Source organism: Branchiostoma floridae, chromosome 12 (assembly GCF_000003815.2).
Source record: "Branchiostoma floridae strain S238N-H82 chromosome 12, Bfl_VNyyK, whole genome shotgun sequence".
Lineage (NCBI taxonomy): Eukaryota > Metazoa > Chordata > Leptocardii > Amphioxiformes > Branchiostomatidae > Branchiostoma > Branchiostoma floridae.
The window spans coordinates 267,492-284,341 of record NC_049990.1 but is presented as its reverse complement, the minus strand read 5'-3'; the positions used below and the strand labels follow the sequence as shown (position 1 = coordinate 284,341).

The 16,850-nt window shown below is 42.1% G+C and overlaps 1 protein-coding gene across 1 annotated transcript; it reads left to right on the top strand.

Moving 5' to 3' along the window:
- The first annotated feature begins 2,243 nt into the window (after window positions 1-2,243).
- LOC118427792 lies at window positions 2,244-15,218 on the top strand. Its single transcript, XM_035837729.1, has 21 exons — window positions 2,244-2,292; window positions 4,244-4,387; window positions 4,971-5,137; window positions 6,925-7,023; window positions 7,315-7,477; window positions 7,654-7,808; window positions 8,249-8,386; window positions 8,715-8,873; window positions 9,252-9,404; window positions 9,586-9,664; window positions 10,048-10,248; window positions 10,406-10,553; window positions 10,892-11,175; window positions 11,493-11,656; window positions 11,990-12,131; window positions 12,502-12,769; window positions 12,905-13,261; window positions 13,384-13,553; window positions 13,703-13,880; window positions 14,086-14,236; window positions 15,051-15,218. Exons 1-21 carry the CDS (start codon window positions 2,244-2,246, stop codon window positions 15,216-15,218), a joined length of 3,537 nt encoding a protein of 1,178 aa, XP_035693622.1.
- Window positions 15,219-16,850: the final 1,632 nt, after the last annotated feature.

Genomic DNA, 16,850 nt, shown 5'->3' with positions numbered 1-16,850 from the left:
TCGATGTTAAAAACTTTTTTTTTCATGTGATTTTGTTTAACATTCAGGCTTTTTCCAAAATACGCACCGGCCAGCTTTTTTCAGAAGCTTTCTTGTTTACGCTTTATGCATTTTTATCGGGCGTTCCATTTCGTACCGTTTTCTTATGTTATGGCGTGAGACAGAAAGAAAACTGCAGCAATTAACGACGAGGGTTCTATTTTCTAGCTTATTGCCTTAGGAGTACATGCAATTTATAAATTTCTTTACTGTAGTTGTTCATATACCAATTCTAACAGTATATTCTGTTTAGGGCTTTGTTTATCTAACAGTGTAAGCCTAGTGGTAAAAATTCTGTTTCAAAAACTTTAACACAACTTGACACAAAGTCTAAAATATGCTCAGCCTAGTCAGATCCATTTTGTTCTGTAAGTAAAGCATGACGCCCGGGAACTATTACGATTAGAACGTCGAGATTTCTCTCGAACCTCTAAAATCGTTCCCATGTGTACTCCGGGTAGAACACCCTGCGTATGAGATCGTCGTTAGGGACGTGAGGCGCTTGTAGAAGGTGTCCCCTTTGTCCATGGACAAGTACCAAGACAACCTAAGTAGTTCGTGGATTGTACCAGCAATATGACTATGAGATCAGAAGATTTAAGATCCGCATTTGGCCCGAAAAAACATTTTGAAATATCATTGCCCAATGAAGATTAGGTATAGCCATCATCAGTACTTGGTGGAACTAGTTGAAGTCAAGCAGTCTGACACAAGATGGAGAAGCTCACTGTGCAAAAGTCCGCGAAGCGTCTCTGAGTTTGCCATAAGCGCCACTGTCAATTGGCTGCCTACACGCGTCCGATGGGGAAAATTACTGTCGTCTAACTGCCGTCTATGCCAAGGTCACCAAACGCTGAGGCATGTTGTGAACTATTTTCCGGTTGCCCTGAAGGACAGTCGGTCACAACAGCGTTCTCAAAGAGTTGGTGACTGCACTGTGTTGGCAAAGAATGTAGATTAAGTTAAAATATCCCTACCTTTCGATGAGCCCAATAAGCACGTTGACGGTACGTCAAGAGACTCAAGTCAAATAATACTACTCTCCGAGCAGATGTTGAGTCCGTGACTGGATATTGACGTCTTTTAAGACATTTTTATCGGGTTTTCTATTTTGTCAGCGTTTGATAGCCGCGTTTTTCTTCCTAAATATGTTCTTGCATTTTTTCTTACATTTACAGAATAGATCGATTAATGTAAGGAAGCTGCAGTTCACTTACTCCCGTTAAAATAACCATTTCAGCTAAATGTTTAATTTTAGCCATCTTCATTTGACAAGGTTGAAATAGAGTTTTAACTCAACTTCTTTTCAAATGTCTATCAAACAACTGCTTGACGTGTAGAGTTTTGGGCGGTGGTCTTCCGTGAAAGTAGGCCATTTGGCATTTGGCGAAAATTGTGAATTTTAGCCGTGGCCAAAGTACTCTACGTGACAAATTAAGTTAGAATTCTAATAAAAATTCTTTTAGAATTCTTAAAGAGCAAAATGGTGGCAGGGGTAAAATGGTGGCACCGGTCAAATAATCGATTTGGCTCATATTTTGCAAGGTGATAGTACTTGGAACACAACCCCTCAAAATAGCTTTCTTTTAGATCAAAACTCCTTGTTGCCATGGTAACGGGGAAATAAAGTTTTGTGGTCATCTTCCCCAATTTTCGAATCTCAAGAACACGAAATTCAGCATATTTTACGGCATTGTCACTCCAACACCTTTGGACGTAACGAAAACAAATAAAACAAGATCTGAATAGACCTACATTTTTGGCTTTTAAAGATTGTTGTGAAATTTCCAACGAGATAAAATTCAAAGTTACAAAATGACGTAATTTTTGCCCAACTTTGTAACGTTATAAGCGCCGCTCTGGTGATTTGTTTGGCTTCCCCTCTCCCAGATAACCAACAACCCCACACAACCAACTAACCAAATAAACAAACAAAAAACTAACCAACAAACTAACCCACCCACCAACCAACCAATCAACCAGCCAATCATCCATCCATCCACAATATCAACCAACAAGCAAACAAACATTGTGTACGAAAATGTATGCCAAAAAATGTTTACAAAATTTGCTATTCCTAAGAATTCCCTTCTTTAATTTGCGTCTTGACCCACTGACAATTAAGTCTGACTTATTTTTGTGTAATGTTGATACAGGCGTTCTTCATCCCTGGTCTTATTCTGACGTTACAACAACCTGACAAAATGGTGGCAACACTTAAACAAGTCGTGGATGACTGCAAACTGCCTGGAAGTAAGTGGTCACACTTTGATGCACGCCGAAACGACCTTTGTTTTGTTGGATCTTTTACCTACAGGCAACGCCCCTGAAAATATTTTACTAACGGGAACAGAAGTTCATTTAAGTTAACAGAGCTGTTCACCTTACTTTCCGCTCGCTCTAAAGACTTTGGTTCTCTCTGTTCGATAGATAAATTCAAGTACATTCTGGGAGGCGATCATCCACATTGTGTACAAGTAGGCAAATATATCCACGATTGTTTATACCGTAGAACCAATAGTGTAAATGACATGCTAGACCCTTTATGTTGATGTATCCATACCTATAGATATCCATGTATATGTGTTTAGTTGTACTGCAAGTAGTCATGTTATATATACATGTAGACCTTACGAAAGTCGCTGTACTTTTGTCGTGTCAACAAAGATTGTCTATAATTTAACACTACTGGCGTACCAAAATGAATTCTGTACGCGCCTTTCGATAATGTAATTATCCGTAAAACGTTATTGCTCAATACAAATTTACATTCTTAGGTTTTCACTATTTCTTTATGACAGATAAAAAATATTGTTTTTCTGGTAGTGCCTATGAATTGAAAATACCAACAAAAACTGTAGTCACTGAAAAAGTATTGAGTATTATCCTTTGCTGCATGCTTACAAGTCCTTTATATAGAGAGATAGATAGATAGATAGATAGATAGATAGATAGATAGATAGATAGATAGATAGATAGATAAATAGATAGATAGGTAGATAGATAGATATAGATCATTCTCCCACGCAAAGGCGAAACAGAGTCGTCAGAGGGACTCCATCTGTTTTCACCTCTGCTTGCCTGAGGTTAATATATGGGTACCGGGGGCGTCGCCACAAACCAGCTGCCAGCGGCTGAGCCAATCAGAGAACAGGCGATGAGAGAGCTTTAAACAGGCTAAAGCTGTCCCGCAATGGCCGCTGGGAAGCTATCAGCCAATCATGTTACGTATTACCATGGCTTTGTTTGCTCACCATGCCGACGCCCGATCCCCAACGGCTGACTGCCCATATAAGGGTAAGCTCATTAATATTCATAAGCAAGGCACCCCTAATAACCGAATACTGTGGCTGAGTTGTCAGGGTTGATATCATAGGCTTTGCCGTGATTGTCAACCCTGAGTGTGAGGATGGATATAGATAGATAGGTATAGATAGATAGATAGATATACGAGGGGCATTCAATAAGTAATGTCCCTGACCCACTTCCAGTTGTTTGATCTAGATGAAATTTTGCATGTGTAATGAGTCATATCTCTATGGGTTATGTTGCAAAAAACAGCTCTGAACTAATTGTGGTTACTGATTTACTGGTGTTTGAACTGAGTCAGGTGTGAAATGGACCAGGTGTGAAATGGAGCAAGTTGAGTGTCGCACAGTGATCCGGTTTTTGTATTTGAAAGGACGCACACCAAAGGGGACTTTTGATGAAATGAAAAAAAACTTATGGTGATGATGCCCCATCATATGACCTTGTAAAACGCTGGCATCCTGAATTCAAACAAGGTCGGAAGTCTGTGGAAACAGCTCCCAGACCTGGTCGTCCCTCTTCTGCCATTGATGAGGCATCTGTCGGAGGACCAACCTGGGATGTCCTACAAGAACGGTGTCCAGAGCTACATCAAATGATGGGAGAAATGCAAAACTCTGGGTGGTTCCTATGAAGAGAAAGACTAATAACTGTGCCAAGTTTCATTAATCTCCTGCTATGGGAAATGGGTCAGGGACATTACTTATTGAATGCCCCTCGTATATATATATATATGGTTCTACCGTCGCTACGACGGATGAGCGTCTCTCGCGTCTCGTCCCCTCGTGTCACGACTTGACACGCCTCACAACAAAATTACAGTATGTTCTTTTCCAGCTCTTTTGGTTTCTTTACAATCCTCTGTCGAAAGTTTAATCATCATTTATGTTGACAGAGTTCTTGTCGGTGGGCGCCAAGGTATTCCTGACCCACACCGAGGATATGCCTGTGTCTGCCGAGCTCTATTGGTCCGCCTTCCGGAACTTCGTGGATCTGCAGCTGTACATGGAAGGGCACGAAAACCTACGAGTCCTGAAAGGTATTAAATTTAGGCCTGAGGCAAAAATAAATAGTTTTTTCCTCATCCGACCGACCCTAGCAAAAGCCTGCCGACCCTAGCCTTTTTGTTTTGGACATTACGTTTTCGATCTGATATCTGAGTGATGAAATTCAAAACGGACTTGCTGCATTTCACACGCTGTGAACTGATGTTAGCTTTGAACAGTTGTATGTAGCAAGAATATCTAGTGAACATTGTATTTCTTTGGTCAGCTTATTAACATACGTGTGCCTGTGCATAATATAACGAGATATCTGTATAGATGAAATTGAATCTGAAAATTCCAGTGCCTGGTGCATTTAACTTTTACATTGTTTTCGTTGCAATGCTTGGACCGACATCCAAATGTGAGAAATGAGAGACTATCTCCACCTACCAACCAGAAAGACGACAGTCTCTCCCTATTTCTGGTGTTCGTTACTTTCTTGATGGTGAATTCTATATCTCAGTGACAATATTTCATACACAGTCTGGTACGTTTGAAGAGAACAAATTTGAAAAGGGAGTGGCCTACAATTCCTTACAATAATCTTTGCTACTTCAAATTCCTGTTTTCCCCCAGGGTACGGAGAGGTGGGCACGGTGGTGTCCTTCTACTACGATCCTACAGACCTGGCCGAGGGGCAGCGGAAGATGAAGCTGGTGGAGAAGGACAATTCCACTCGCACATGGAAGGTCCAGGAGGCGGAGCCGAACGAACTGTACAAGAGCTACGAGATGACCATCAAGGTACATGCTATCAAAATTTACTGACGCTGAACCGTGTTCAAATCTATGCTTCTTTCAGTGATTTGACATAGAAATTATACCCTACAATATTTGAATTCTGCTTGTGGTTATTAGAATCATTAAGCCGGCTTTACAATTCATGCGGACGCCGGCCGAATTTGTAGATCGGTCAGAGCTCGCCGAATTTCAACATCGCCGGAGTATCGGCTGCATTTTTCGCTGAAAATCTGCCCCATCACAAATTGGACGGGGCTCGGGCGACGTCTATCTAACACTAAAGAATATATATCCCCCAAGAGATCGTAGCATGTCTTGGACATGGACAAAGTGAGAATCGACTGGTAAAAAAGTCAATATTTCAATCAACTTTTAATTTCTGAGTTTGTAGCGCAGGAGTGGGGTGGACGGGCACCCTAGAAATAATAAAGTTAACAGGTATTTTGCTATGGACCAATCCAAAATCTCCATGTCCAAAAATCGTCGCCGAGGCCTTGCTGAAATTAAGCGCAGCTCCGCTAAAGCCCCCTTTAAGCCCCCTTTACAAATCAAGAATTTAGCTCGGCCGAGTTGTTGGCGAACTCCAAATGGGCATTTTCGGCCGGTGTATGACCGGCGTTTGGGCGATTATGCGAACCTCGAGCGAGTTTAGCAGCTCGGCCGGCGTTTGCGGGGCACTTGCAGCTGCGCTTATTTTCAGCGAGCCCTCGGCGGCGAGCGTTGAGCTCGGAGAGGTCGTCAATGGGTTGCCTGTAGCTCGACCGGAGCTTGTCCGAGCAATGGCCAAGACTTGGCCAATACTCGGGCGGCAACCCGACGGTTTTCGACTCTCTTTCTTTCAGTCGGAGTTTGCCCGAACTCTTCGGCCTCGCACCGGACTCGTTCGGGCTTCCTGCAATAACCGGACGATATTCCGTCCGACTTTTAACTACTTTGGCGTGCTTTAGGCGAGCGTTGCGCTGGTGTCGCTGGGAGCTTGGGAGGGCTCCGGCAGAATTTAACTGTCACCTAATCAATTTGACACCTGTGTTGAACATGCACGTCCCTTTGTTTTTGGCTTTCATCTTTAGTAAACAGTTTGTTTCGAAATATGAAATGAATAAAGACTACTGTATGAACTTTTCTAGAAAAAAGCTGCGTACCTTTTATAATGTACGGCAATTGGACACCAAGAAAATACTTCTTGTTTATTTTTTGCTATGTACTTCCTATTTATTTTTTGCTATAGGTTTGGATGTGTGAGATCATATATTCTTCATGTCTAAAGGCTTCTAGTCTGAAACTCGGACGGCCTTTGCCGGCCTTCGCTCGAGGTTCGCACAAGGTCCGCCCGAGATTCGCCCGATCGTAGCTTTGTCAATATTATTGTATTATGGTGAATAAGACTGGTCTGTTAACTTTGTGGCTCTTGTGGTAGTTTTTGGATTGGTGTATCACAACATTCCTGTTGATATTATTGTTTTCAGTGTGCCCGTCCACTCCACTCATGTCCTACACATATCCAGCAACTCAGAAATTAAATTTTACACAAATATTGGCTATTTACAAGGTTAATCAGTTCTGACTTCGTCCATGTTCAAGGCATAGTACAGTCTCATTAACGAATTATAATCAGTTGTGTTGGACGGACGTCGGACGGGCTCCGTCCATTTGTAAAGGGGGCAGATTTTCAGCGAAAAATACAGCCGATACTCGGGCGATGTTGAAATTCGGCGAGCTCTGACTGATCTACAAATTCGGCCGGCGTCCGCATGAATTGTAAACCTGGCTTAACCACTGCTATCTCATAGGTTGAAGGGACCGACGCAGCCAAGGTGACCATATCCGTGCGCTTCGTGTCCGCCATTAAAGATCACAAGGAACGTCGCCAGGACATTGCCTACCACAAGGTTAGTTAGCTAAACTCAATGTTAAGACCTAGCTCTGCAAACAAACAACTGATATGTTTTACATCATATTCCGTGGTTGTGGGCGTGGTTGCATTTGTATTTATTTGAGCAAGAATCACAAGATTTCGACAAAGCTACGTTTTGTTAGATCATCATTGCTCTTGTTTGCGTATTAATCTTATTTAATTTAATCTAATCTATATTGTTATACTTAACTAAAAAAAGCACATCCAAGCTCACATGTGTTGTTTTCAAACTATTGCTAGCGTTGTCCGTTTATGGCTTTGACAGGTTCATCTGTTGGGAGCTCGCATCCGGGACGTTTTGAACTTCGTCGTCCGTGAGAAGTTGGGAGGGAAGCACCTCTTCAGCCTGGAAATCCCCTGTTCTCGCGAGAAGATGTGGGGCATTGTGGGAAACTTCAATGACGTCACTTGGATACGCGAATCTTCTCGTGAGTTTACGAGAATTGTGATAGATTTTATCGTTACTACACTGTGGCCACCCTTAACTCTTGCCACTGTTCCCGGGTGTTTAACATACTTTAGTTTATAGTATTGGTAGTATCGAACATTATAACCAGGTGACCTTGCTTCATGCGTTTTGATTCCTTTTTTCTCTGTCTTCTAGACACCGTTGTTGATGGAATCTTTCGGACGATCTACTTCACCAAGGACCGTTCTCTGAAAGTCCGTCTGGCCTGGGCGGACTCCAGCGACTACCTGTTCGTGTATGAAGGAGACAACAGTCCTGACTTTCTGCACTGCAAGTACTACAGGGGCAGGGTAAGGACTCGGTTCTGACAGAAAACATTGTGTTGGAAGTTTATTCGGAAATAACAGCCATTTGAATTGTGCACAATACGTGCTTCTCAAAACCACAAGTTACTTTGACTTTACTTGGCCAATTAGACATTTCTGTTAGTTATTCGTCTTGTGGTACATGAAGTACATCAATACAGAGAAGGATACTACAGAAGAACCACACTGAAATACGTAACCATGACCATACTGCAAAAATAACAGAAAATACAAGTTTATTACATTAGCTGTCCGGTGTTGTATTCTATTAATGAGACTTGCAACGAGCAAGCGTTTACTTTCAGTGCTGATTTTAGGTTTTGATAGTTTGGTGGAGTTCGTTGTTGCTGACCATTATTGATACTTACTGTTTTTGACTGGAAGGTGAGTTGGTCGTACAATGTTTGTCGGTACTTCATCCACAGATCCAGTTCTTCGCTGTGAACCCCAACAGGGTCCGTGTGACGTACGATTGCTCCTTCATCCCTGCCAACGACAGTCCCATGCAAGAGTTCAAGACATGGTTCGTGGGAGCTTTCAGCAGCCGGATTGCCTGGCTCGAGGTTTGGAACAAATTCACATTGACATTTGCCAACCCCCCAAAAAGTCTATTAGATTTTTAAAAGTGCGCTTCTTTGTCTTAATGTTCAATGGAAATGACGCCTCAAAATAATCTGTACGTAAAGCAATTTGACGACATGCTTTCTTTGTTTGTAGTGTATTCTTCTATGGGGTCAGCTCCGAATAATCTGTTTGAGGACAACTTCATTTTACTCTCAACTGCTTACTATCATTGCTGCTCTGATTGATTTCGTAAGAATCTAAATTAGTTGCCTAATACCGGTTAGTCAAAGCAAAATTATAGACACTCTTTCCAACTATCGTTACCAGGAAACCTTCAGCGAGCCCAAGCCAGGCGAGGGAGAACCCGACTCTGCTACGTACACGGGACCTCCTGCCTTCAAGAAGGGCGCGTACTCCACCGGTGCCCATGGGATCGTCAGGGTGCCTCTGGAGGATGTGTGGAAGGTCTTCCGGCCTTTTGGACGCGTGAGTGTTTGTGATTTGATTGTCACTTTCTCAATGATCGTATTCTTGTGTGAGTTGATTACATATTTCCGTAAGACATTATAATTAGCAGACTCACACACAGTTCTGTACATGTATCTCGGTGTTCATTCCCGAACACGATAAGATGGTTTTCGAAAACTTAAAATGGAAGAAGAAAAATAGTTCCCATTAAAAAAAAAAATCAAATATGACCATTTAAAAACACTCGGGACTGAAGCTTACGATTTGAGAGTCTTCAACAAATTTGTTATGTACACTGCAAAATACACAATACTACTAGTATTCTCACGAATCAAACCCCAACGATTTTGCTTGATTAAACTTTATATGACCATCGTAAACATGCACGGCCCACAGGAATGTATGGAGTACTGGAAGATCTATGATAGCATGGAGATCGAGGCACCCGGAGAGGACAAAGTGGGCTGCATTCGGGTGTTCAAGACATCCAAAACGAAGAGGACAATCCGCGAGAAGCTGGAATGGAGGGACGACGACAATCATGTTGAGGTGACTAAGACATCTTACTGAACTTTTGGAATTTTATTTCCTGCTTATTGATGTATCTATTTATGCATTCCATATCTCTCTAATACCATCGCATCTCTATATACTGTCTCTCTCTCCCCCTCTCTGTCTCTGTATATGTACAGAGACTGTCATGAAGTTTAGACCATTTACGTATCTACAGATCTACAGTCTGCTGTCCATGGATCCTACACCACCCGTTACCATGAGTAACACCTACACTACCATTACAATGACAGCACGTAAGTACGGGAAATACAACATGTTTTCTCTGGCTCTCTTAAACTCTGATTACAGAAGAGATGTATGATAAAATGAGTAAAATGGTGTACAACATGGAATATGTTTGTAACATACCGTTTGACCAATTCAGACTTAGAATCAGTCCACGGGGGTTACTCGTACAACCACTTCTCCTCAAAACGCATCCAACAAATCAGCTAGTATGGCGGAGAAGCTGATAACCAATTGAGTATTCATTTTCTATTTTGATTTATTAACATCGACAACAAGTGACACAGAAAGCTATATCTTTCTTAACTGTTCGATTGGGCAAATTATCTTAACAAGGACGACATGATTTATATATAGACGACGTTGCTGAGATTATTCATCTTCTTTTAAGTTGGTGAGAAGGAGACTGAAGTGAAGTTCGAGTGCACCTTTGACGTCAGCTCGTCGCTAGCCGTGTCCCGTATCCAAGACAACCAGAAGGGAGCCTACATGGCGTGCATCAGCGGACTCCAGCAGCTCTTCCACTCCGAGGTCGGGACGCTAGAGGTCGTTGTTGAGAGTGCCGCTGATCTGGCAAGGACTGACGGCTGGTGTAAGTACTCAACGTTACGTGAGCGACGTGCTCTTGAAATGAGTAAAGTGACGATGAACTGCAGTCCACTTTATGTATGATAGCTGCATTGTTGTTGATGAAACAATAAGTCTTGAAAATGACATATTTTGAATCATGTATTTCCTACCGTACTCAGTTGACGCTGACCCTTACGTGGTACTCGCTGTGAATGATGGGAAGCCTGTGACCACCAAGGTGTGCGGTTTTACCCAAAAACCAATCTGGGACGAGCGTTTTCAACTGCCTGTGACGTCACGGACCAGAAACATCATCTTTACTGTCATGTAAGTCCGCCTTCTCACTCTACTATTTACTAATTGATACGTTATTTTAGTCATTCCGTAGAAGAATAGCTTTGTGCCTATTTTCTATGAAATACACCCACTGTTACCAACATTAACATTGCAATGCACCCTCACCATTTATGCCCACCAAGAAAGTCTTTATGTCTATAATATTTACTTTCGTCAGGATGCCTCCAACCATCTATAATTCAGAAGAGAACCTTCTTGTCTCAATTAGGCATGATCAAATACGTTTACATATGAAGGATTCAATGGCATTGCAAAACACAAACATGAGTCCCGACAACAATGAAAACCTGTCTTGATTTTATACACAGGGACCGGGACACGATTGGACAAGATGACATCATGGGTACAGCTAACGTCAACCTGGACGAGCTGACGTCAGACAAGGAGAAGAAGATGACTCTGGACGTGCAGGGGGGAGGGACGCTGAACGTCAGGCTGTACCTGAAGATGCACGACAAACTCAAGGAGCTGGAAGAGGGAGAGAAGCTCATTACGTCCCTAGCCATCCCGTTCCTGGCTCCCGTCGCTCAGAGCGAGCTGGACGTCATCAGGAACGAGTTCACCAGCCTCATCACGTCGTTCCTTGGGCCAGGTGCAGTTCAGAAGTTTTTCAGATAAAAAAGAATAATCAGTCTCATCTTTAAGAGTAATTACTAGTCTTATTTTAGCCGATGTATACAACCATCCAGGAAGGATTCTTGATTCATGACAGTTTATGCTTGTCCAACAGAACCAAAATTAAGTATTTTTTAACTGAAAAGAGGCCTTGAGAGGCTTTATTTGTCCAAAAAGTTCAAGTCCGAAAAGAGTTCTATTCGAAAAATATATCGCTGCAAAGCACCAATGTTTTTTTAAAAGAAAGCTCCTCCCCCATATCATATCATTTCAATGATATTGGTTTTTCCCCAGGCCAAAAGTATGAGTTGAGCTACATGAAACGCCTGCGAACTCACCCCGACGTGCCTTTGGAGGAGATACCTGCTGCATGTGTTCCCATGCCGACACAGGAGATGTTCACTCCCTACAAAGCTGGACGGCTCATGCAGCGTCTCATGGAGTTCATCGCCTCCCAGGTTTCCCCTCCTGTTGTTTGGATGCGGACAATAACAATTTTATTGCATTTCGACAGTGATTATAAAATCATCGTTTGTGTTTTTGGAAACTATTTTTACGAGATATTTGTTGGCCTTGGCACTTATCTCTTCATGTGAAGTTACCAACACCCTGCCTTGAACAGCAAGTATACCAGATAGTCAGCTACCTATTGATACAAGTGTATTGTTTTGTTGCACTTCCAATAAAAATTTTACAGCAAGTGTAACAGTAGAATTGAATTGAATGAACCATTGTAGAATAAAACTGAGTATATATACATCATAGTCATTTCTGTTACCTCTTCATAATAGGGTCAAATCATGGTTCGCCTGGCCCAAGTCAAGGGCATCTGGGATCCGTGGAAGGCCAACTTCAGCGGCTACCTTCCTGCCAACGAAAAGCTGATTGAAGAATGGCAGAAAGACGAGGAGTTCTGCCGCCAGTATTTACAGGGTACGTGGACAATATTCCCTTTCTACCATAACATAACATAACATAACATAACATAACATAACATAACATAACATAACATAACATAACATAACATAACATAAAGAGGAATATTTGCCTTCGCTGTAAATCTGATAAAGAAGCAAAGTGGTATTACAGGAGAAAGTATAAACAAAGGCTGCTCAAAATGCGAAAAAGAATTAAACTTTAAGTCACAGTGAGAATTCTCTTGGATGTCCATCGAAGGGCGATGATGATTTTCATGTAGATTAATTTGGCATATTTTCGTAGAAATTAGGACTGGTTTCTCTCATATAAAAGCTTATCCAGGAGAATCTTAGCCATAATTGTCTTTTATCCTTATCAATATCAGGCATCAACCCCATGCTGGTGACTTTGTGTAAGGACCAGAGCCGGATTCCAGCAGGGATGCTTGGCCTGAAAGGACAAGGCAAGACCACGCTGCAGCTCATGGAAGAGAACAGGCTCTTCATCGTGGATTACGAACCCATGCTCGACGTTCCTGCCACTCCGGGCAAATTCTTCTACGCGCCGATCGTGCTGATGTACAGGGAAGAGCTGGAGGGTGGAAAGTCTCGTCTGAACATGCTCGGCATCCAGCTGACCAGGGACAAGGGTAAGAAATATGAAGAGAACTTGATTATTTTCTATTTTCTGAGGCGTTTCACCATTTTCATAATCATTAGGCTGCTATAATGTGCGAATTGTCTCAAGAGCGAAACCCTTTTGTTGTTGTTTTTTTGGTTATAGGGTGCAAACGAAGTGTACTCCCCTGAAAGTGCTAAGACTCATCCTAACAAGTACATGTTTGCCAAGATGCACGTCCAATCTGCTGACAACAGCGTGCACCAGTTCCTGTACCATCTGGGCTACACCCATCTCGGTATGGAGCCGCTAGTGGTCGCCATGCACACCCACCTGCCACCAGACCACCCCATCCACCGCCTGCTGCTGCCCCACTTCAAGGACACCATCGGCATCAACTACCTGGCCCGCCACTCCCTGGTCTCCAGGATCTTCCCCATCACCGACCCGATGTTCGCTACTTCCACCGTGGGAGGGCTCGTCATGTTCCTCGAGGAGTGGCGCAAGTACAACTTCATGGACATGGCGTAAGTTTTTCAATTTGTTGCTCAGCTTTGATCTTCTAGTCTTAAACTGACACACAGTTGACATAGTAGATTTCCTTTTGTTAAGCCTTTTCGGTTACCCGTATTTTATCATTTTTATCAAGTTTCCCCGAAGAGCTGAAACGCCGTGGTTTTGACGAGATCCGCACTGATGGACTGGAAGGCTACTTCTACCGTGATGACGGCTTCAAACTGTGGAACGTGTACAAGACGTACGTAACTGGGATGGTCAATCGTGCCTACGCTGATGACCAAGCTGTGCAAGCTGACAAAGGTGCGCTGGAAAATATTTCAATAAGCTAAATATAAGCACTATGCTTTCTTTTTTAATAAAACATTCTTACTTCAATTGATATAGGGAAAGCATAACCATAATTTGCAATGTCAATAGTACTCTGTGTTCATACAGCAACTATTTTTTAGCCCTTCAGGAATTCTGCAAGATGACCGAAGGTCCCGGACAGCTTCACGGATTTCCTCGCGAGATTTCCACCAAGCAGCTGCTCATCGACTGCCTGACCAACATCATCTTCAACGTGAGCGCGCAGCATTCCGCCATCAACTTCCCGCAGTATGACTACTACTCCTTCATACCCAACAGGTGAGAAGGTTATACATTGTCTTCACTCCATGACACAATCGGGGAATCTAAACTCTAGAATTATTGCAAGCGTGGCTAAACTCCAAATGAATGAGTATCAGTTGATTGCAAATACTCTCTGTAACATTTAGTAACGCAGAATTCCAAAATCTGTCTCAATGCAAGTGGCTGTCGTAACGATCAATGTTATTAATTATTCCCCCAGGCCGGCTCAGCTGTCATCACCAATGCCGGTCGGACCGAACGACATGTTGGAGTCCGCTGTACTGGAGGCCCTGCCTCCTCCCCACACCACCACTCTTCAGGTCCTCCTGTCGTACATGCTGTCTATGCCGTCCCAGACTGCTATCACTGGGGTAAGATTATACTTGAAACATTTGGTTATGATGTTACATGTGCATCACAAGTGGATATTTCACTAAAGCTGTTGCACGTTTTTTTAATCGTTTATTTGCTTTAGGATGGGCAAGGATAATATGGCACTGCACCTGGCCTCCATAGCAGGCTTTCTGGGGCCCTTTTTTTGGCTCATAATACACTCTTGCTGGCCATTTCTATTTGTACTCGGTCGCTGATTGCTGGCGTTTTCTGATTGCCGGCCTCCGAAAGCCTGCACCTAAACGGCGCATTTTTGTTTCTACATAAATAAGGCGTCGTGTGTGGTGTAACTGGTAAAGCGTTCTGCTCGGAATCTAGAGGTCCCGAGTTCGATACCCACCGTGCCACCGACGTTGTGCCCTTGGGAAAGGCACTTTACACGACCATCTTCACTTCACGCAGGTGTAAAAATGGGTACCTGACTTCGGTCGGGGAGGTAAAAGAAAAGTCTACCTTTACCTTCTGCAATTACTGTGTATGTGGCACTGTTCATAATATAAGTTACTAACTTGAGTGCATTGCCACATTGTCCTTGTCTATCTAACAGCAAAATGGAAAAAAAATTATACATTTTGGAGCGTATTGTAGCAGATACAAATCTTTAGCGTCCGATCTTCTTTTAGATTAATCTTTTACATGACTTGGTGTGCGTTTTCTTGTTGTCGTTCTTTGCTGTAGCGTAGACATGGTGCTAAGGTTGTCTTACATAATATCTCCTTGCTGTTTTTTTTGCTTGAGGACGTATACAGACAGAATGTAATATTAAAACATTTTGCTTTTTGTCATACCTAGGTGGAGGCCATGAAGGATGTGTATCCTGAGGTCCATGAGAAGTTCCACGCAGAGCTCCAGAACCTCTCCAAGGAGATCAAGGGTCGTAACGAAGATCTGAAGGCGGAGGGGAAGGTCGCCTATACCTACCTGGACCCCGAGAACGTCGCCATGAGCATTGACGTCTAAAGTACAGAAATCTCCGAAAATGTTGTTAATGGTAGCAATATCCTACGGCACCTAACAAAACGATAGCATGATAACGTGAGAAATGAAAGTAGTCATTGTGTGTATCTTTATTAGAAAAGGAGTGTTTCAACACTAAAGGTAGAAAACTACACCAATATTTTGTGACGAGCCTTTTCTACATTTTCTAGATTTGCTACAAGAAAACTACAAGGCGAATACTAGGTAAAGGACAATGCCAAGTGATAAGGCCTCAAAGAGTGGTGGCTGAGGCGATTTGGAGGTGTTTTGGGCGTTCTGAAAATACTATTTTGAATAATGCATGGATCTTGATTTTTTGTTGTTGGAGGTAGTAGTGACCCAATCCACATTTATAGGTCGTAAATGACCAAAATGATATTTTGAGGTCAGATTTGTATTCGGCATGTGCCAAAACCTCCGTATACCAGTTTTTTTCATATTCAAGTATAGGGAAAATATGGTGGTTTTGCATATTCAATAAGCGGACTCGGATTTTATTACCCCTGGAACTCAATTATTCAGGATTATTTATCATTTCTGATCGAGATATGTAAATTTCATGGCCATAGTTCAATTCAGCATGGTACAAAACCCGGGGAACCAAGTTTTATTTCCCTCTATCTTGTATGATTGAAGAGATATTGTAATCTTGCATATTTAATAAGCTAACTCGTAGAAATTACGGCGTAATTTTCAGGCCTTTGATGGCCATAACTCTCTAACGGTATGTCCGATTTTTCGAAATAAAAACCTTTCGATTTCTTTCACTAAGACCTATCCAATGATTACAATTAAAAAAAAAGCTTTGAAGAGCTTTGGAATTTTTGTGTAATTTGAGACTTTGATCTTGAAATTTGTCTAACAAATAGCACCATTTGATGGCGAAGTATGTTAGATTATAAAAATATAACTACATAACTACTAACATTGATGGCTACTTTTTGGCAAGATGTTTTGCCCAGCCATACCTTTAGACTACCCTGATTAATCAAACTGCACGAATTCATGATGTTGGCACGGTAAAATGTGCCCGACAAAAAGATTTACAATGATTAGCATGATTGTATCGGTTGAAGGTAGGCGGCAGAGAGCTTTTGTTAACGTTCGATTTGGGTAGATGTGTTGCCAGCTTGTGGTAGGAAAAGTTTGTAACATTAACAGAAATAACTCCTTCAGAAACTCTTGTTACGTTTGCGTTGGGGTCAATAAACTGGTGAATGGAAATAAACAGACTGGTTTTGTTCCGTATGTCCATAAAGAGTAGAGTAGACACACGTCATTAATAGTAACCTGTGGTGATCTATGATAAATTAAAGTTACACAACGTCATACCTTCGCCAAATAATATTAACCTTTTTAAGTGAATAAGTATTTCCCAATGATTTTAATGAAATTGTAACGATATTATGCAAATAAGTTCTCCATTTGCATACGTTGAATCAGTTGATCATCTTCTCTACCCAAATTGTTCACTGTGTGAACTCTAGAATGCATTCCGATAGTGCACAACACATCATCAGTGATGAATTTAACCAGGGGTCACTGGGTGTTTCAGGTCTTTGATAATGAGATGATAAACACATGTACACCGGTACCTAAAATTAAACTTTCTTG

Coding starts and splice junctions, on each gene's coding strand:
- LOC118427792 (XM_035837729.1), top strand. CDS start 2,244: ATGGTGGCAACACTTAAACAAGTCGTGGATGACTGCAAACTGCCTGGA. Junction 4,388..4,970: donor AAACCTACGAGTCCTGAAAG/GTATTAAATTTA, acceptor GTTTTCCCCCAG/GGTACGGAGAGGTGGGCACG. Junction 14,237..15,050: donor CCCAGACTGCTATCACTGGG/GTAAGATTATAC, acceptor TGTCATACCTAG/GTGGAGGCCATGAAGGATGT.